This window comes from Bufo gargarizans, chromosome 5, assembly GCF_014858855.1.
Source record: "Bufo gargarizans isolate SCDJY-AF-19 chromosome 5, ASM1485885v1, whole genome shotgun sequence".
In the NCBI taxonomy this organism is placed as follows: domain Eukaryota; kingdom Metazoa; phylum Chordata; class Amphibia; order Anura; family Bufonidae; genus Bufo; species Bufo gargarizans.
This window is the reverse complement of record NC_058084.1, coordinates 89,021,031-89,042,686: the sequence shown is the minus strand read 5'-3', so window position 1 is coordinate 89,042,686 and position 21,656 is coordinate 89,021,031. Positions and strand designations below refer to the sequence as shown.

Below are 21,656 nucleotides of genomic sequence, written 5' to 3'. Positions count from 1 at the left end.
CTGGATTCGCTGCCTGCCATAGGCATGACTCCCTTCTGTGGACGGCATTCGGCACTCTCACTGGATTCACTGCCAGCCATGTGCATGACCACCTTCCATAGGCGGTATGATGCACTCTCATTGGATTCACTGCCGGCCTTGGGCATGCCTCCTTCCCTGGTGGCGGCATACATACACTCCCTCGGTCGGTGGTTGTTCTCTCGCCGGTACGTTGTTGGCCAGGTGCATGAACCCTATGCATGGCGGGGTGCTTGCACTCTCTCTGGATCCGCTGCCGGCCATATGCATGACCCCTCTTCCGTGGGCGGTGTACGCACTCTCACTGGATTCGCTGCCGGCCATGGGCATGCCTCCTTTAGGTGACATACGCACATTTTCACCGGCTGCTCGCACTCTCCCTGAATGCGATGCTGGCCATGTGCATGGCCCCCCCCCCCCACCCTTCGTGTTCTGGGCGGCATACTACACTCTCACCGGATACATTGCTGGCCTTGAGCATGGCCTTCTAACATGGGTGGAACGCTTGTGTTCCCATTGGATGCGGTGCTGGCCTTGTGCGTGACCACCCCTCATTCCATGGGCGGAATTTTGCACGCTCACGGGATTCAAGGCTGTCCTTGTATGTGCTGTGCTGGACTTGCTCATGTTCCCCCTTCATTGGTGGAGTAGTTGCACTCTCACAAAATTTCGGTGTTGGGTGAATTGTTGCACACTCACTTAATGCTAGGATAGCCCTGTGCATGACCCCCCTTTCACTAGGTGGACCTCCTGCGTTCCTGCTGGATACTGTGTGGCCATGTGCATGGCGCCCTTCTGGGCGAAGTAGGGTATGCCCTACTTCTCTGACGTAGTTACGACCTTGGGCATCACCCCCTTTTTGGGGCGGGCCCTTGCACTCTTGCTGACTGCAGTTTGCCAGGTACATGTCCCCCCCTTTCGAGGAGGTCAGTTTGCGTTCTATCGCATACCTTACTAGTCTTGTGCATAACTCCTTTTCAGTTGCACTTCCGTAGATACTGTGGGACTCTGTGGCTGGCCTTCTTCGCTGAGTTATATTTTTGCAGTGAGCGGACGTTCTTGTGCGTTGTTTGGGCCGTGTATGCCTTCTCGTCCCGTAGGTGGGTTAGCCTTCTCACTGCTTACGGGGCTACTCGTACGTATGCCTCCTTTCCCCCTGCGACATACTTTTTCTCTTGGGAGACGGTGTTTGCAGCAAGCCTTGCACTATTCTCTAAGGAGATCATTCTGTCCACCTGTGTGAGCCTAAGGTGTTGTCCAATAAGCAACAGATGAATACCTTATATTTAAGTAGACGGGCTCTGCTGCTTGCTACTGCACCGAGCTGGGTGGTACTCACTCATTTCGTTGGCCCTTCCGCCCGGGGAGTGTTCGTGGTTCCTAGATACGTACCCATTCGTCCTTTCGCGGCATTGTTTCCCTGCGCTAGTGGTCACATGGTCGAGAGTGCTGTCTGCAGCGCCCTTCGCATTTTATGTTGGCTCTGGCAGGACTACGGTCCCCTCGCCTAGTACCTTTTCCTCCTCTTCGGGTGCAGTGTGGTATGATTCTTTCCGGTTGGCGCCCTCGGTGCTTCAGTCTGATCTGCTACCAGGTTCGGGCTGCTCTTCTTGGGAAGGTCACCCAACTTCTCTTGGGTGCTCGCCTACCCAGGTCCGGAGGACCTCCGCCTTGAGTTCTTCAGGGTATTCAAGGCGGTGGACCGGGTGTCTCAGTGTAGCGGTGTGCTGCTTTTGAGCTGTTCTATGGCTTCTCTGTTGCCCACTCCTATGCCGGCCTCTGTCTCGACCGCCTTTTCTCGCCGGTCGGTTTGGCTCCCACTCGGTACAGATCACTCCGATGTGGCTTCTGTTCCGGCCGCGCTTCAGAGGCTGTTCCTTCACTGCCCTTCCCTCGGGGGAGAGCGTGGTTGTTCATGTGGATGGTACTGGTGTTCCCTTTGAGTCCCCCTTGTCCACACTGGTTGTACTAGCTGTGTACCTAGTTACCGGGTCTACGGCGTTCTGTCCTCCCGCTGGGTGCAGATTGCGTTTTTGTTTTTTTTGTTTTCAATTCTAGGCAATGTTTCTGCTATGGACTTACCTTCTCGGTAGCTTGGGAGGACTGCCTTTTGCCAAGTTTGTCTTCAGATCTCCCACACCGGGACTGTAGTCCGTCTTCCTGTGGTGACTGCATCGGCTTGGGTTTTAGCCTGTCTTGTCCTGGCATCTGGCGGTTGCTGGACGGACCCTTCGGTTCCTGTCCGTTTGTCCTTCTGCTCCCCCACTCAGGGTGGATCCGGGACAACTTGCTCGGGGGCCGGCGGGACCAGTTCTACCGACCGTTCTACCCGTGTTACTGGTCTGCGCCTGATCATTGGGTTTTCACCCTCTTGCCCAGGCGACTCTAGTGGGCTCGCTAGTGTTCGCTCCTGGCCGTGTTTCGTCCAGGATCTGTTGGAGGACTTAGGTTTTTACCTGGGGTTCTGTGGGAAGCTGGGCGTTCCCCCGCTCTTCCTTTCTCTCTCCATGGTTCTGTTTTTCTCCAGTCCGGCCTGGAACTGGGACTGGGACTCTGTCGCTTGAAGTATCAGGTGTCAGCGCTGCCCTTCTTCTTTCAGCGTTCCCCGGCCCTCTGGGCCTGTCTGGACCTTCTTCCGTGGAGCGGCTCTTGGGTTCCTTTGTGCTGCCCTCCGGTACCGCCCTGGGACCTACATACTGGGCTCTTGGCGCTCCAATCTTCACTTGGAGCCGTTACAGTGGTTCTCTCTACTCCTTCTGTCCTGTACGGTTGTGTTTCTGTAGCCATCGTGTCTCTGGCGGGTGCCTGAGTGGCGGCCCTTCTTGTTCCGAGCCTTTTGTCTTTCCCCAGGACAGGGCTGTTCTCCATTCCGTCTCTTCCTTCCTTCTGAAGGTGGTGTTTGTCTTTCATTTCGTCGAGGCAGTCGTCCTCCCCTTCCCACCCCCGGGAACGGACACTTCACCGGTTTGGACGTTGTTTGGACCTTGCAGTTTTTTACTTGGAGATCTCCGACTCTTGTCTACGTTCGGCCTCTTGGGTTCCAGGAGGTCCGCGCGAAAGGTTGACGGCATCCAGGGTGGCTTTCCTCCTCTTTCTCAGAGTGGCTATTGCTGTGGTTGCCGCACCAAGGGCAGGGTTCTGCTTTTGGGGTCACCGTTCATTTCACCAGAGCTGTCGGTTCCTCCTGGGTCAGAGGCATTAGGCTTCGGCCATGCATTTGTGCAAGGCGGTCACTTCTTCCTTGCACACCTTACCAGGTTCTACAGGGTGCGTACTCGGGCTTCAGCGTCTGCTGCCTTGGGCCGCCTGGTCTGCAGGCGGCGGTTTCTTGATGCCTTCGGGTGCTTCGCCTTGGTGCTGTGGTCCCTCCCCTCTTGGACTGCTATTGAACGTCCCAAGGTCTTCTGTGTCCCCCAAGGAAACTGGGCGAGAAAACGAGATTTTTGTATAACTTACCAGTAAAATCTCTTTCTCGCTCTTTCCTTGGGGGACACAGCACCCACCCATTCTTTGTTCTTCTCTGCACGGTTTCCGGGTTTGTTTTACCCGTTGGGTAGTTGGCTTGTTGGTTCCACTTTTGGACTTTGCCTTGTTTTCACTACTTGGACACGCAACTGACAGTCTCTCTCTCCAGGCTGAGGGTATAGCTGTGGAGGAGGGGCTAACAGTTCTTACTTAGTGTCACGCCTCCTAGGGAGATGAGCTATACCCAAGGTCTTCTGTGTCCCCCAAGGAAAGAGCGAGAAAGAGATTTTACTGGTAAGTTATACAAAAATCTTGTTTTTTTAAAAATATTTTTATATATTTAAAGTTTATATCACATTTCCGTATAATAAAAAAATAAATGCCTAAATAACAAAAAATATAAACATCATGGGTATCACCGCAACCGAAAACACCCGTACTATTAAAATATAGAAATATGGCGTAACGGAAAAAAGGGCCAATTTGCCATTTTTTCATTGCTTCTCTTATCCACAATAATGTGATTAAAAAAAAAGTCACACATACTCCAAATTGGCATCAATAAAAACTATAGATTGTCCCGCAACAAATGAGCCCTCATACAGCTCGGTAGATTTAACCATAGAAAAAGTTATGGGGGTCAGAATATAGTGATGTAAAAAAAAAGTTTACATTTATTTTTACACTATTTAGACATTAAATAAAATACACATATGGGGTATTGTTGTAATCGTACTGACTTAGAGAATGAAGGGCATGGGTCAGTTTTGCTGCAAACAAAACACTGTGGGAAAAAAAACTGTAAAACGGTGGAGGAATTGCGTAGTTTTGTTTTCCAATTCCACCCCCTTTTGAATTATTATATATTTTTTTACCGTTTCCCACTACATTGTTTGCCATAATTAATGGTGGCATTAGAAAGTACATCTTGCCCCGCAAAAAATAAGCCCTCATACAGCTATGTGAACGTAAATATAAAAAAAGTTAGCTCTCAAGGTTAGGAAAATGAAAACGCAAAAATGAAAAAAAAAACTCCGGTAGTGAAAGTGTTAAAAAAGAACTATTTACTATTTATTTACACCATAAACAAACACCATATAAAGTTGAAAAAGCAAAAAAAAATATTGCTGAACCATAAGTACTGATCTAGGCTGTGTCTTGTTTTTTGCAGGATTAGGGCTCATGCACACGAACGTATTTCAATGGGTCCGCAAAAAAAAACGGAAGTTACTCCGTGTGCATTCCGTTTCCGTATATCCGTATTTCCGTTCTGCAAAAAGATAGAACATGTCCTATTATTGTCCCCATTACGGACAACGATAGGACTGTTGTATTAGGGGCCAGCTATTCCTTTCCGCGAAATACACACGGACGTCATCCGTTTCTTGCGGACTGCAAAATACATACGGTCGTGTGCATAAGCCCTAAGTTTGTACTTTTTAATGCCACCATTTAATTTGGGATACAATGTAGTGGGAAGCGGGAATTGTTTTTCCAAATGTGGTGAAACTTGAAAAGATACTCAATTAAGCAATAGTTTTATGGGTTTTGTCCCTACAGCGTTCTCTATGTGGAAAATCTGTCCTAACTTTTTTCTAGTTATTTTTACTGAGCTGAGTGGGGGCTAATTTTTTGCAGGAAGATCTGTAGTTTTTATTGATCCCATTTTGGAGTGTGTGTGACTTTTTTTTTATAACGTTTTATAAAATTTTTGGGGGTAAGAGAAGCGATGAAAAAATGGTGGATCGGCCATTTTTTTTAATTTTTTTCCATTACACCATTCACCGTATGTGATAAATATTTTAATAGTACAGGCATTTCCAGATGCGGCGATGCCCATGGCTCTATACACCACCACAATGGATTTGAAATGAAACAAACAAGATGTGCTGTAACTGCAGACTGTCAGCTTTAATTTGAGGGTATTTACATCCAAATCAGGTGAACGGTGTAGGAATTACTACAGTTTGCATATGTGCCTCCCACTTGTTAAGGGACCAGAAGTAATGGGACAGAATAATAATTAGAAATCAATCTTTCAATTTTTAATACTTGGTTGCAAATCCTTTGCAGTCAATTACAGCCTGAAGTCTGGAACGCATAGACACCACCAGACGCTGGGTTTCATCCCTGGTGATGCTCTGCCAGGCCTCTACTGCAACTGTCTTCAGTTCCTGCTTGTTCTTGGGGCATTTTCCCCTAAGTTTTGTCTTCTGCAAGTGAAATGCATGCTCAATCGGATTCAGGTCTGGTGATTGACTTGGCTATTGCATAACTTTCCACTTCTTTCCCTTAAACTCTTTGGTTGCTTTTGCAGTATGCTTTGGGTCATTGTCCATCTGCACTGTGAAGCGCCGTCCAATGAGTTCTGAAGCATTTGGCTGAATATGAGAAGATAATATTGCCCGAAACACTTCAGAATTCATCCTGCTGCTTTTGTCAGCAGTCACATAATCAATAAATACAAGAGAACCAGTTCCATTGGCAGCCATACATGCCCACGCCATGACACTACCACCACCATGCTTCACTGATGAGGTGGTATGCTTAGGATCATGAGCAGTTCCTTTCCTTCTCCATACTCTACTCTTCCCATCACTCTGGTACAAGTTGATCTTGGTCTCATCTGTCCATAGGATGTTGTTCCAGAACTGTGAAGGCTTTTTTTGGATGTCGTTTGGCAAACTCTAATCTGGCCTTCCTGTTTTTGAGGCTCACCAATGGTTTACATCTTGTGGTGAACCCTCTGTATTCACTCTGGAAGTCTTCTCTTGATTGTTGACTTTGACACACATACACCTACCTCCTGAAGAGTGTACTTGATCTGGCCAACTGTTGTGAAGGGTGTTTTCTTCACCAGGGAAAGAATTCTTCGCTCATCCACCACAGTTGTTTTCCGTGGTCTTCCGGTGTTTGAGCTTACCGGTGCGTTCCTTCTTTTTAAGAATGTTCCAAACCGTTGTTTTGGCCATGCCTAATGTTTTTGCTCTCTCTGATGGGTTTGTTGTGTATTTTCAGCCTAATGATGGCTTGCTTCACTGATAGTGACAGCTCTTTGGATCTCATCTTGAGAGTTGACAGCAACAGATTCCATATGCAAATAGCGCACTTGAAATGAACTCTGGACCTTTTATCTGCTCATTGTAATTAGGATAATGAGGGAATAACACACAGAAGCCAATTGTCCCATTACTTTTGGCCCCTTAACAAGTGGGGGGCACATATGCAAACTGTTGTAATTCCTACACCGTTCACCTGATTTGGATGTAAATACCCTCAAATTAAAGCTGACAGTCTGCAGTTAAAGCACATCTTGTCCGTTTCATTTCAAATCCATTGTGTTGGTGTATAGAGGCAAAAATGTTTGAAGTTTGTCAATGTCCAAATTTTTATGGACCCGACTGTAGGTATGGGTTCTGGTTGCGTCACAGCTTGCAGCCTTAATGTTGTTTTCCAAACATTAAGTTACTTTACCAGAATACCCCTTTGATGATAGTGTAAGTGGATTTTGCATATATCCTATGTTTGCCTGACACCTGCTGGCTACATAGGAACTGCAGGTCCAGTACCGCTGGGTATCTTCAGAGAGACTCATAGGGTCATTTATTCATCTGAAATACACCTAAAATAGGTTTATCAAATTTGGCACAGATTTTGCTGCAACAGTCTCCTGCACAATCTCCCGCCAAATACCTACTGTCCTGTTTGGTATCCTAGAGTTCATGGCTGATGCCTCCGTTTTTTTCCTCCATTTTCTTTCAGACGTTTTTAACAGATATAAAACTGAAAGAACCAGAAGCTGTCTCTCTAAACACTGACAATTTGCCACCTATCCGCAGTTGTTCTAATGGTCCAGAAACTACCAAGGTACACTTTTATTCCTGATAGGATTAGCTTATAAATTATGGATATGTATTTCATAGACACTGAGGTAAGTGGCTGGCAAATCCTGCAGTTCTCCATAGTACCTGGAACATTACATGGCAGATGTTGACATCGGTGGGCATCATTGTGAGGCATGGCTGAGTTGATTCCTACAGAGACAGAGTGAGTTTTTGAAGTAGATGGGATCTGGCGCAGGGGTACCCCTCTATTTTAATTATTTGCTCCAATAGGACATATGGAATAGGATAGGCTCTTCTGACATATCTATCTGTATTCCTCATGGCATAACATTTTTGGAGTATCATTTCCTTAAAGGGAACCTGTCACCGGGAATTTGTGTATAGACCTGAGGACATAGGTTGCTAGATGGCCGCTAGTACATCCACAATACCCAGTCCCCATAGCTCTGTGTGCTTTTATTGTGTAAAAAAAATAAAAAACGATTTGATACATATGCAAATTAACCTGAGATGAGTCCTGTCCCTGACGCATCTCACGTACAGGACTCATCTCAGGTTAATTTGCATATGTATCAAATCGTTTTTTATTTTTTTTACACAATAAAAGCACACAGAGCTATGGGGACTGGGTATTGTGGATGTGCTAGCGGCCATCTAGCAACCTATGTCCTCAGGTCTATACACAAAATCCCGGTGACAGGTTCCCTTTTAAAGGAGTTGTCTGGCCTAGAAGCTAGACAATTGGCGAAGTAGGAAAAAAAAAAACCTCACTGCCACTTTCACTCCGTTGCCCCTACCAGCCCCTGCTGAGTGGAAGTGGCTTGGTCCAATGACCAGTGGCTTTATCCAATCATTAGTCTTACCAGTCACATGTGCTCGAACAGTATATCCCTAGTTGAGACCAGTGGTTGGCTGCAGCGGACATGGGATCAAGTCAGTTGTGGTCTGGCGGGGTCCAGAAGTTGTCAGGAATGGGGCAGTGGCACTGGAATGATGGAACCGCAGACAGTGTGTTTTTTTTTTTTTTTTTTCTACTTGGCCACAATTGGGGTTTTCATCCCCAAGACCTACAGCACCTTTAAAATAGTTTGACCAATTTGCAAGATGGCAGCGTTGACGTGATTCACCCACATCAGTGCTTTCTAGGCTGTCCTTAGATTCATTTCTGCACAAGCACTAAGCATGACAGCGCATGTGTAGAACAGAATCTGTCCAGGGACAGCACAGATAGCAGTGACTTGCATTAATCGCGTGCCCGAGGATCGTAGATTACACATACACAAGGAATCCGGGGACCTTCTGCTGCGTATGTCATAGCAAAGATTTGTGGCATTGCCAAACATTTCTACAAATTGGCCAACCCTTCTGCTTTAAAGAGGTTCTGTCCGCTCTGCTTACAAATCTGTTTTAGCCTTTTCTTTAGCCTTTTTACCATTCATCTGTTATTCCTCCTGGATAAATTGTCAATTGGGTGTTACCATTCTACTTGTACATGGGACATCTGCCTACTCTGATGCTGTCCACTCAGTGCTGATAAAGTCATACTGCGTAGGAAGACAACCTGTCAACAAGAGGAACGTTAGAGTAGTTGTTGCATCTCAGCCTTTCATAGCGGAGCTCGGATTAACTCCATAAGCGCTGGCCTGGGGTAACTGGAATTACGGAAACGCCCGAGCAGCTGTTTCTGTAACTCCTGTAACAGTGAATGGGAACTGCACAGACAGCACAGCAAGCTACCATGTTTCCAGTATAGATCTGGATACTGTTTTTGACAGGACAGATAAGTGTGTTTTTCTGCCCTGTCAAAAAAAACTTTTTGCAGGTGCGCAGATGGTTTTTCTGCCAGTGAACGTCTAGGATTCTTGTTTAGCCGCTAAAGAGGTGAATTGATTGCTGGAATGCTCCTCCTGTGTTTGGTCTATTTTTGGTGTACCTATATCTTGGTAGAAATGAATGCACCAAAATTCTGCAGTCCTCACAGCTCTTGGTTAGATTATGCCTTTTATTCAAGGAATAAGCCTAAAATTGTCATGTAAAAAAAAATGCAAATTTGTCTTCATTATTTTTCAGAATAAAGGAAAAGAATATGGATCGACCAGCTCTAAGGTTCCTAGAGATTACAGAGACTGGGATAGGTGAGAAGTTCTGCTTGTCGTTGTTATTTCTTAAACACATCATTAGTCAATTTATATTTCCTGTACATGTCATTAGTCAACTGCAGTTTTCAGCAGGGCTGTGGAGTTGGAGTCAGAATCGGTAGAAATGTAGAAGCTTTTACTCCCACTGTAAAAAAAAAAAAAATCTTATCTGCTATTAAAATTGTCTAATTTATATATTAACTTTCATATAAATTTAGAGTTCAGAAATGTTAATCCTAAATATATTTTATGTTTTGTCAATCTAAGGCCCTTATTTATTAAAATCAGTGATAACCAGCAGACTGGTCTAGTGGTGATAGATAATCAGTTCTCACCTCCCCTATGTTCTCTCCTGTCCTTGTACTATAATCCTTGATAAGCAGGACGTTCTAGTGGTTATAGATAATCAGTTCTCACCTCCCCTATGTTCTCTCCTGTCCTTGTACTATAATCCTTGATGAGCAGGACGTTCTAGTGGTTATAGATAATCAGTTCTCACCTCCCCTATGTTCTCTCCTGTCCTTGTACTATAATCCTTGATAAGCAGGACGTTGTAGAGGTGATAGATGATCAGTTCTCACCTCACCTGTGTTCCCTCGTGTCCTTGTACTATAATCCTTGATAAGCAGGACACTCTAGTGGTTATAGATAATCAGTTCTCACCTCCCCTATGTTCTCTCCTGTCCTTGTACTATAATCCTTGATAAGCAGGACGTTGTAGAGGTGATAGATGATCAGTTCTCACCTCACCTGTGTTCCCTCGTGTCCTTGTACTATAATCCTTGATAAGCAGGACACTCTAGTGGTTATAGATAATCAGTTCTCACCTCGCCTGTGTTCTCTCCTGTCCTTGTACTATAATCCTTGATAAGCAGGACACTCTAGTGGTTATAGATAATCAGTTCTCACCTCGCCTGTGTTCCCTCGTGTCCCTTACACTAGGGATCTTCATTATGCTCCAAGGCCCTTAGTTACAATGTCACAAACTGTGCTGCACATGCTTAGTAGTAAGTTCCTTCTTTAGAGACCAGAGGAGTAGGTTTACTACTGGGTCTGCCTGCAGTCATTTCAGAACCGCTAGACAGAACAGGAAGACAGAGTTTAAGATATTGTCCTGGAATAAGTAACTTTTCACAAGTTCCTGCAGCCTGCCTCGGCTATGGAAAGCATCATACTTACCTACTCCCCGCTGCTCTGATCCTGCTTGCCAGCTCCCATGTGTCTGTCTTTCATCCGTTTAATTTTTTCCAAGCACGGACATGATCATCTGCTCTGCAGCAACCAATAACTGGCTTCAGAAATGATGAGTCTCTTTTGGACACGTCATTAGCTGCAGTGGAGCAGATAATCATGCAGGAGAGGAAGTAAACAAGCGTGACCAAAAGTTAGACACATGGGAACCAGTGCTCAGGACCGGAGCTGCGGATAGCAGGTAAGTATGAATCTTCCCATGGCACAGGCAGAGCGTGAGCGTTAAAATTATTTATATTTATGATAGAGAGAGAGAGAGATATATATATATATATATATATATATATATATATATATATATATATATATATATATATATATATATATATATAATGTAGAAAATCCGCAGCACTCCTTGAAGTATAGAAAAAATGTGTAGTTTTATTCACACATGTCAAATAAGACAACGTTTCGGTTCTCTCACAGAACCTTTTTCAAGTCAAGTGAACATAAAGTGCATAAGTGCTAGTATAAATACATCATCACATTGTAATCAATTAGTCATCAACCAATACAAAATCAGTGCACTCCCATATTTAGGGCATGTTACAATTCATTCCTTCTCTCTCTGTGCCTAGATAGAGACTAATCACAGTGCTTCTCTATTCATGATTCACATTTACTACATACAAGTGCCAAAATTAAAGTGCAAAGTGCAATATAAACCCTATTTCCTAAGTTACCTTGCTGTGGTTATATATGAAGGAACAGGAGGAGATGGCGTCTGAACTTGTGTGGAGGCACGCCACCGCTCGCGTCTCTCCCTCCTCAGTGCGCATGTGTCAATTCCATCCCCACTGACAACGCAGTACATAACCTCTCTGCGTCATCCGAAGGCGGAGATCTAACGTCATGACGTCAGATCCACTCCGTCAGCCACCACCACGCACGCATGCGTGCCAGTAAGCCGCGGCAGTGATCCACGCCAAGTCATAGATCTCTTCCGCCATTTTACTCTAGGGCAATCGTTTGGGCATTGTCTTGCGCCTTTAACTCCTTCTGTTCCTTCTTACCTCTTACCAACCAGCAAAGGTAAAGGCTTGAACCATATTTTCAAACAGAGCATAGAATATTCTATCATGAATTCGTCATGTAACATCCATTGGGTCCACCCCATACATTATAATGAATACACACAGAAGTTAGATCAGTGAAAGGGCATTATCCAACCATCCCTCCTGTCACCCTAAATTCGACATTTAACCCTTTGGGTTTCAGAGTATCTAACCGAAAAATCCATCTAAGCTCAGTTTTCTTTAAGATGGTTAAACGGTCCCCTCCTCTGTCCAATGGTTTTACATGATCCAAAAGCATGAATCTCAACTCACTCTCTTTATGATTTTTTTCGGCAAAATGTTTCGATACGGGCAAATCTCGTCTTTTATTCCTGATAGATTGTCTGTGGTTATTCAACCTAGTTTTTACATCGCATGTGGTTTCGCCCACGTATAGCATCTTGCATGGACACCATAAAACATATATCACCCATGCTGAATCACATGTGAGATAATGCCTTATCTTGAAGATTTCTCCCGTGTCTGGATGCGCAAACGCTGATCCTTTTTGCATCAGTTTGCAATTAACGCATCCCAGACACGGGAAAGATCCCAAGCGCTTCGTCTTCAAAAAAGTCTGTCTCAACTGACCCTTTTCGGGCAATCTGGAACGCACCACTTTATCCCTAATATTGCCCGCTCTTTTATATGCCATCATAGGCTGTTGTTTAAAGGCCTCTATGTTGGGATGTCCACTGCTAAGCAGCCCCCAATGGCGTCTCACTATTTTTTCAATATTGGGGCTCAATTCATTATAAGTTGACACAAACGGTAATCTGTCATTGGCCTGTCTTGGTTTCAACATCAATAATTCCCTTCTAGGGATATCCCTTGCTCTATCAGCATGTTTCTTCACTAACCCACTAGGGTACCCCCTAGTTATGAAGGATTGTTGCATCTTAGACAATGCTGAAGTCATATTTTCGTCCTTATCAACTATTCTCCGCACTCTCAACATTTGACTATATGGCAAAGAATTCACCATTCTCCTAGGGTGTCCACTCGTAAAGTGTAACAATGTATTCTTATCGGTGGGTTTAACATTCAAATCCATGTGTAGTTGTTCATCCTCAATATACACCTGCGTATCCAGAAACTGGACCCGGTCAGCCGATGCCGTTAACGTAAATTGGATCTCCCGATCAAGGGAGTTCAAAAATGCGTGAAAGTCCATCAGCTGATCCATGGTGCCGGTCCAGATGAGGAAAATGTCAGTCTATGTATCTCCACCACGTCAAAACCCGATTGAAGTGGGGAGATACATAGACGAGACGCTCCTCAAATGACCGTACAAATATATTTGCGTAAGTGGGCGCGGCATTGGACCCCATTGCCGCGCCCCTTACCTGCAAATAGAACTGCCCCTGGAACTCAAAATAATTGTTCCTTAGGGACAACTCCAATAGTGTCAGTACAAACTGCTGAACTGCAGCGGGATGTTCTGAACCTTGCAACATCTCCGCTACAGCCCTCAAGCCCTTTTCGTGATTGATCGAGGTGTATAATGACACAATGTCAAAAGATGCTACAATCGCCCCTGGCGGGATCCAGTGTCCCACTAATTTTGGTGATGAAATCCCCAGTATCCCTAATGTATGATCTTGCACCCAACGCATATTCCCTCAACATTTTGTCAAGAAAGACATTAATGTTTGAGAGAATCGAATTCCTGCCAGAAATTATTGGCCGACCTGGGGGGTCAATCAGCCTTTTATGTATTTTGGGTAATACATATATAGTCGGCGTAACCGGAGATTTCACCACCAAAAACTCTTTAAGTTGTTTATCTATGACACCATTCTGTTCCGCAATGATCAATTGTGTATCAATTTTTCTAGCAATATCAAACCTGGGGTCCCGGGCCAAAGGCTCATAGACACCTGGTTCTCCTAACTGCCTATTTATTTCTCCCATATACTGGGAGGTGTCCATAACCACGATCCCACCACCCTTGTCCGCAGGCTTGATGGTGAGATCGTGGTTCCTGGACAATCCCTCCAGAGCGGACATTTCTTGTGTCGTAATGTTAGGTTTAACAAATTCATCTATTTTGGTTTGTTGTCTCAACAGGGCGACATCTCTCTTCACAGCCTCGATGAAGCACTCTAGAGCATGCGAGTTTACAATAGGAACAAAATCACTTTTAAGATGTAACCCAAATTGTTTCAATGTTAACCCAATATCCGATACATTCACATCATTGGTATGCATGGCTGCAGAGGAACCAGAGTCGAACCACACCCTCAGTTTAAGGTTCCTGAAGAGGCGGTTCAAGTCCAGTTCCAACTGAAACCAATCAGGCTTAGCCTGTGGACAGAAGGACAATCCCTTGTTTAAAACCTTCAATTCATGCTCATTCAATATATGGGACGAAATATTGACAACCACATTAGACTCTATTTCTTTTTTGTCACATTCGTCTGTCTGGAACTGTTGGTCCTCATGGATCTTTGTATTCTGGTTTTTACCAGCTCTTCTGTGCCTACGCCCTCCCCTTCTGGTAGGGCGTCTCTCGTGGCACCAGTTGTTCCTAAAAAAGTCCCAGATTGACTAGAATTCACATCCTCATTTGGATCTTTATTTCTGACCCACTTATTTGTTTCCTTGTTCCGTTTTGATGTTTTTTTGGGCATCTGACTTCTTTCCGTATGCCATGGTTGTTCCCAGATATAGATATGTCCAGACTTCATAATCACTCTGATCTCTATGCCACTTTGACCTTTTAATTTCCTCCAGATCCTTCCGCATTTTATCAAGGAAGGTTTGTTGTTTCAATAAGAAGGCATCCACCTCATTTGTAGATAAAGTTGATTTCAGCTGTTGTTCAGTGTCCTGCAATTTGCTCCTTAAGGCCATCATTTCTTTCTGCGAAAATTCAATATTAAGCAACATAATATCCATCGCATATTTATTTGAAATTGCTTCAAAGCGTGCTCTGAATTCACCTCTCCTGTGAAAACATGTTTGGCTTCAAACGAGATCGCATCCCCCTTGGTATGCGTTTATTTTTGTAGTATTGTGCTAGCGTTAACGAGTGTAGCTCAATGGACAGCAGCTTTTTAGTAACATTTTCATAGTCCCTTTTAATGTTAATTGCCGAGGGTACATTCAGGAAGGCAGCATCCCCTTCCACATTTCCCATAATCCTCTGTACATCCACAATACTGTACGAAAAGACATGTGTATCACTGTCATTTGGTTGTAAGATCATACCTTCCATATTGTTAAGGTCGGGTGCAGAGCCCTCAATCGCCAATGGATCCATAAAAGAAGTTTCAGGCAGCACTCCTGTCGTTTTACTCAGCCGTAGCTGTGTGGTGCCAGCGGTAGTCCCTCGATTCGAGACGTAAAACAATGTAGAAAATCCGCAGCACTCCTTGAAGTATAGAAAAAATGTGTAGTTTTATTCACACATGTCAAATAAGACAACGTTTCGGTTCTCTCACAGAACCTTTTTCAAGTCAAGTGAACATAAAGTGCATAAGTAAGAAAACTGAGCTTAGATGGATTTTTCGGTTAGATACTCTGAAACCCAAAGGGTTAAATGTCGAGTTTAGGGTGACAGGAGGGATGGTTGGATAATGCCCTTTCACTGATCTAACTTCTGTGTGTATTCATTATAATGTATGGGGTGGACCCAATGGATGTTACATGACGAATTCATGATAGAATATTCTATGCTCTGTTTGAAAATATGGTTCAAGCCTTTACCTTTGCTGGTTGATAAGAGGTAAGAAGGAACAGAAGGAGTTAAAGGCGGAAGACAATGCCCAAACGATTGCCCTAGAGTAAAATGGCGGAAGAGATCTATGACTTGGCGTGGATCACTGCCGCGGCTTACCGGCACGCATGCGTGCGTGGTGGTGGCTGACGGAGTGGATCTGACGTCATGACGTTAGATCTCCGCCTTCGGATGACGCAGAAAGGTTATGTACTGCGTTGTCAGTGGGGATGGAATTGACACATGCGCACTGAGGAGGGAGAGACGCGAGCGGTGGCGTGCCTCCACACAAGTTCAGACGCCATCTCCTCCTGTTCCTTCATATATAACCACAGCAAGGTAATTTAGGAAATAGGGTTTATATTGCACTTTGCACTTTAATTTTGGCACTTGTATGTAGTAAATGTGAATCATGAATAGAGAAGCACTGTGATTAGTCTCTATCTGGGCACAGAGAGAGAAGGAATGAATTGTAACATGCCCTAAATATGGGAGTGCACTGATTTTGTATTGGTTGATGACTAATTGATTACAATGTGATGATGTATTTATACTAGCACTTATGCACTTTATGTTCACTTGACTTGAAAAAGGTTCTGTGAGAGAACCGAAACGTTGTCTTATTTGACATGTGTGAATAAAACTACACATTTTTTCTATACTTCAAGGAGTGCTGCGGATTTTCTACATTGTTTTACGTCTCGAATCGAGGGACTACCGCTGGCACCACACAGCTACGGCTGAGTAAAACGACAGGAGTGCTGCCTGAAACTTCTTTTATGGATCTATATATATATATATATATATGCGGCACCAGTAAACTGGCTCAGGTGCAACGTCCAAGGGAATGAGCTTCACCCTTAAAATATACCAGAAATAGGACAGCACTCCAAGACTTGAAAAAACGGTGGGCCAGATGTATCATTAGGCAAAGTCACTTTTGTGGAGTGGAAAAGTCGCAAAAAAGTCCCAAAGGCTAAAACTGCGCACAAATTTGCGACTTTTTTCTGCTCTGCACTATGCTCGCCAGTTTTCTGAAAGTGGGCGTGTTTTCGTATGTAAATGAATCTCTAGACAGATTTACTATTGGGACTTTTTTTAAAAGTCGCAAAAAAGTCGCAACTTCACTCCAGTGAGGACCATGCTTATCTTATGAGACTTTTTAATAGAACATGCGACTTTTTCATAAAAACGTGCGACTTTTGTAAAGCTGCTTACTGACGGATAAACTGCTACCGTCAAACCACATTTATTACAGTCTTAAAGGGGCGATCATAAATCTGACTTGGCTAAAACTGACTTTAGCCATATGTGAAAGTGGAGTGAGCTGTCAGAGTCATGATAAATCTGGCCCGGTGTCTTTATTCACCCATGTGAAGCAGTAGCGACGTTTCCGCTCACAACTGAGCCTTTCTCAAGCAAAGAAATACAAGCTTGTGCCTATCTTAAATAGCACTCAGATAATCAAGTGACCAATGAACATACAGATCAAAAACATGTGACCATTTACCATGTGAAGACCATTTACCTAATTGAGTCATGTGAACAATTACATATGCAGAATATCCTGACATTTGATACATAGAATTGCACACATTTGTGTTACATCCAAACACTTTACATTTGATGGTGCATTTATCAAAGTGCGTATATATGTAAACACAGTGAATTTAATCGATGTGAAATTAATAAATAGTATATAAATCATTAAAATCATCCACCACGGAGACTGAGGGGAAAAAAGAGCGTTTGACTATGTCCGACAATATCGCGCGTCCATGTGAATACTGGCCAAAGATAACATTTTTAACTAATACTCCAGGTACCGCATAGTGTCAAAGACAAACCTCTAACGCAAATATGCGCACTAGGGCTGCACGATATGGGAATTTTGTGCGATTAGGGCCCTAAAAATTGCGATAACGGTATGCGATGCGATATTTTAAGGGAATTGTGCTAGAGGTCTATTTGCTTGGATTTTCAAGGCAAAAGCACACACAAATTACTGATAATGCTGAAATGTAGTTATGCTTAACTCAAGAACTGAAATGCACAGTGTTTTTCAAAATAAAAAATCTTTTACTAAATTAAATAACATATTTGCATTACTGCAAAAGTACAAAATACAAAACTTGCGATTTTCTTAATAGCACTGCACAGAACAGAGAAATAAAAGAACATTTGTTCATTAAAATAACGACTTGCCTCCAGCCCCTCCTTCCTCCCCGCACTGTAACTGATGTATCGCCGGCCGCGCTGTGCAGCATAGCGGCCGGCGATACATCCGTGTCAACCATGTAAAAAGTCAACCATCGCTTTATAAGGTGCACTGCCATTTCCCCCCCACTTTTGGGGGGGGGGAAAAGTTTGTCTTATAAAGCGAAAAATATGGTAATATAATTGCAGCATTTTTGAGTCGGCCAATTGGCGATTGCGATTACTTGCGATTGCTTTGGCGATATATTGTGCAGGCCTAATGCGCACGCAGCTCAGCTCCACTATATTGCCAGTGACCCGGCTTCGTTGTCCTCCTATGTGAGAGCTAGCGCATGCGCATAATGCGATATTGACTTAGAAGTGTCATCTTTGTTTCTGGAAGGGCACCAATATTACCAATGTGTCAACCTAACTATCCGGGCCAATCTGAGAGGGATCCAACCTCCCGGATGGATCAACTCCTCCAAAGTTGTGGTCAGGTAAGGGGGACACCCCACGTAAATGTGGTGTACCCCGAGCCATCTCACCATTACGGTCCATAGTTAGTCTAACGGGGATCTCCCATATATACCGCTTAGTAGCAGAGATTGGTTTGACACAAAGTGGATACAGTAACGCAGGAAAATCCATCCAGTTAATTCTATACGCATAGAGCACCGCAAACTGTCACATATGTTCAAACTTCTATATTCGCCATCTCCGCATCAGTCTACATGGTGTCTAAAAAGGCAAAGAGAAAAGAGAAAATTACTCATATGCTTGTAAATCTATATTCCACCTATACTACAGGGATTGTATTTGAAAGGATCAGTCATGGAATATCAGGCAAGCAGCCATCTAAACACATCCAGGGTTATATTCAACATTTATTCCTTTAGGTTTTAAGCTATCTAGGGTGTATATCAGGGATGCTCAACCTGCGGCCCTCCAGCTGTTGTAAAACTACAACTCCCATCATGCCCTGCTGTAGGCTGATAGCTGTAGACTCTTGAGGCATGCTGGGAGTTGTAGTTTTGCAACATCTGGAGGGCCGCAGGTTGGGCTATCTACACTGTATATCCACCACATTTCTTTATTTTTCAATATTTTGAGTCTGTTACCCCCTCTCCTGGGGGGAGGTACATGATCTACAATCCAGCATTTTAATTCGCGTTCCACATGTTTATGTTCAGTAAAATGCTTCGGCACCGGTAAATCACGTCGTTTCTGACGTATTGAGAATCTGTGATTATTCAACCTAGTTTTTAAATCAGTTGAAGTTTCTCCCACATATATCAGGTTGCATGGGCAAGTCAAAACATAAACTCCAAAATTCGAGTTGCACGTCAAATGAAAATTAATGGGGTATGTTTTTCCAGTGGCAGGATGTATGAAGCTGCGTCCTTTGCCAATATACTTGCAGTTTACGCAGCTCAGACACGGAAAACTGCCCAGACCATGTTTTGTAAATTTCATTTGATGTGTTCTCTGTTTAGGGCCACAATCTGCTCGTACCAATTGGCCCTTCAGACTGCTAGCTCTCCGGTATGATAACAGGGGAGGCAGTCTGAATTCTTAAATGTCACTGAATGTATTCCCCAATATGCTCCAATGTCGTTTAATGATCCTACCAATAGCAGCACTTTCCTCCGTATGTATGGAGATAAAAGGTATCCGGCGTGGGGGATTATCAATATTCTTACCCGCTAGGGTTTCTGCTCTATCCATGTTATAAGCCCTCTGTTTGTGTTGGTACAGCAACTTTGGCGGATAGCCCCTGTCCTCAAATTTCTTTTGACATTTTATCAAGGGCCTCCGTCAAATTGCTGTCCTCTGACGTTATCCTTCGTACCTGCAAAAATTGCGAGTACGGTAAATGTCTAACCATATTTCTCGGATGATTGCTATCCTACCGTAATATGGTGTTTTTGTCAGTGGGCTTAGTGTATAATTCTGTATGGAATTTGTCCCCAGAAAAAGTGACCGTGGTGTCAAGGAACTGCACCTCCGTATGTGAAGAGACCAATGTGAATTGGAGATCACTGTTTTTACTATTCAAGTACATGTGAAAATCAATCAATTCATTTTCAGTGCCAGTCCAAATGAGGAAGACGTCATCGATATATTGCCACCACCGCAGAACATGTCTGAAGTGGTGTGAAACATAGATGACGTCTTCCTCAAATTTTCGCATAAAAATATTTGCGAACGTTGGGGCCACATTTGACCCCATCGCCACACCCCTTAGTTGTTTGTAGAAGGTATCCCGAAAAAGGAAATAATTCCAATGCATATATATATACACACCATATGATGACTAGTGTGGAAAAATTGAAAGAATTGAATCTGATTAAAACGTATGAAAAAATGTCATCCAGGCACACGCTAGAACTATGAAGAACTGAGCACTTCACCTTTTGCCTGTGGTTTATACTAAACATTTAGCTTTTTTTTAAAATTTTTAGATTAGATATTGAAAAAGAACTATCGGAAATTGATAAAAGCAAAGAGAGCAATGAGACGTCAAAGACGGTTATAAACGCATCAGCAACAAAAATAAAGAAGACCGTAGATACAATGGGTAATTCCTTTTTTTATTTAACAAGCCTTATATTTGTTTTTTTTTTGTTTTTTTTCCACAATAGATATCATAACAGAGTCATAATTCCCTCCCCCCCCCCCCCCCCCCCCCTCTTCCCGGCAAAATTCCTCTCAGCAGTCAGAGCTTCCATAAGAAGTAAATATACACTGTCCTTAAAGGGAGTTTTTCACCTGATCTGAGCGTTTTAGACCGCTCAGATCAGGTTATAGACTCTTTGACCCTCATTACAACGTTACCTTTGTTTTATGTGTCCCTCGTCCAGATATTGAAAAAAATACTTTTTAAACGTATGCAAATGAGCTTCTGAAGGTGCCTAGGGGGCGGCCTTACTGGGCGATGTGCCCAGAAAAACACACCTCTTTCAGCCCTCTGGCCCTCCCTTCTGTCCTATTCCTCCTCCTCTGCCTCCAGCCAGTCAGCTGTCTTTAGTTGGCCAGCGCATGCGCAATATGAAAAGCTGTTCCTCTGCCCATAATGGGCAGAGCAGTGCGCAGGTGCGGGCCAGTTCCCAGCCTGACTTCTCTTGCCGCTCGTGGTGTCCGCCGGCTGGAGGCAGAGGAGGAGGTAATAATAGGACAGAAGGGTGGTCCAGAGGGCTGAAAGAGGTGTGTTTTTCTGGGCACATCGCCCAGTAATGCCGCCCCTGGGCACCTTCAGAAGTTCATTTGCATACGTTTTAAAAAGTGGTTTTTTTTTTCAATATCTGGACGATGGACACAGAAAACAAAGGTAACGTTGTAATGAGGGTCAAAGAGTCTATAACCTGTTCTGAGTGATCTAAAACGCTCAGATTAGGTGAAAGACTCCCTGTAATCAGTTATCAGGGTCCACATGTCAGATCTGAGGTCACTCCACAATGGTCAAGACCTTTCCGCAGTCATCCAGTGAGAAGTCCTGAGGAACCTAGGCATCCCTCTAATGTCTCTCTCCTCCATCATCCCCCAGATCACCAAAGGCTCTAAAGTTCCTCCTAAATGTTCTGTAGAGTAAATTGGTACATCTCCATTAATTTGTTAATCTCAGACCTGGACCAGTGTCTAGCAATAAATGGTTTGCAGTTATCCCCCAATTTTTTTTAGAGTTGGACTCTGTGTCTGTTAACCTCTCCAAACCCAACAACTGTAAATGCAAGAATTTCAATCCATCTAATGAAGAAGAAAAAGCCTTAAAGGGGTTGTCCACCTTTTTCTGTCCTTTTTTTCTCTGACCCCCTCCCCCCCAAGTGTGGCCAGGCCAGTGGAGATGAGCATACTTACCTGATCCCATCGCTGGGTTCCAGCTCCTTAACTCACCCTTGTGCACCACTGGTCCCGGCTGTACCTACTTCAATATCCTGTTTGATACAACCAGTAACTTGGCGGTGAC

General features: G+C 44.0%; 1 protein-coding gene across 2 annotated transcripts in view; it reads left to right on the top strand.

Moving 5' to 3' along the window:
• Nucleotides 1-21,656, top strand: part of SPAG1 (sperm associated antigen 1) — a 126,430-nt gene that overhangs the window by 13,317 nt on the left and 91,457 nt on the right. Inside the window, exons 4-6 of one of the 2 annotated variants that reach the window (XM_044292842.1) lie at nt 7,246-7,350; nt 9,399-9,463; nt 20,155-20,270. In XM_044292842.1, coding sequence (XP_044148777.1) covers nt 7,246-7,350; nt 9,399-9,463; nt 20,155-20,270 — 286 coding nt within the window. The remainder of the gene's footprint in view (nt 1-7,245; nt 7,351-9,398; nt 9,464-20,154; nt 20,271-21,656) is intronic. The other variant, XM_044292843.1, reaches the window with a different exon arrangement.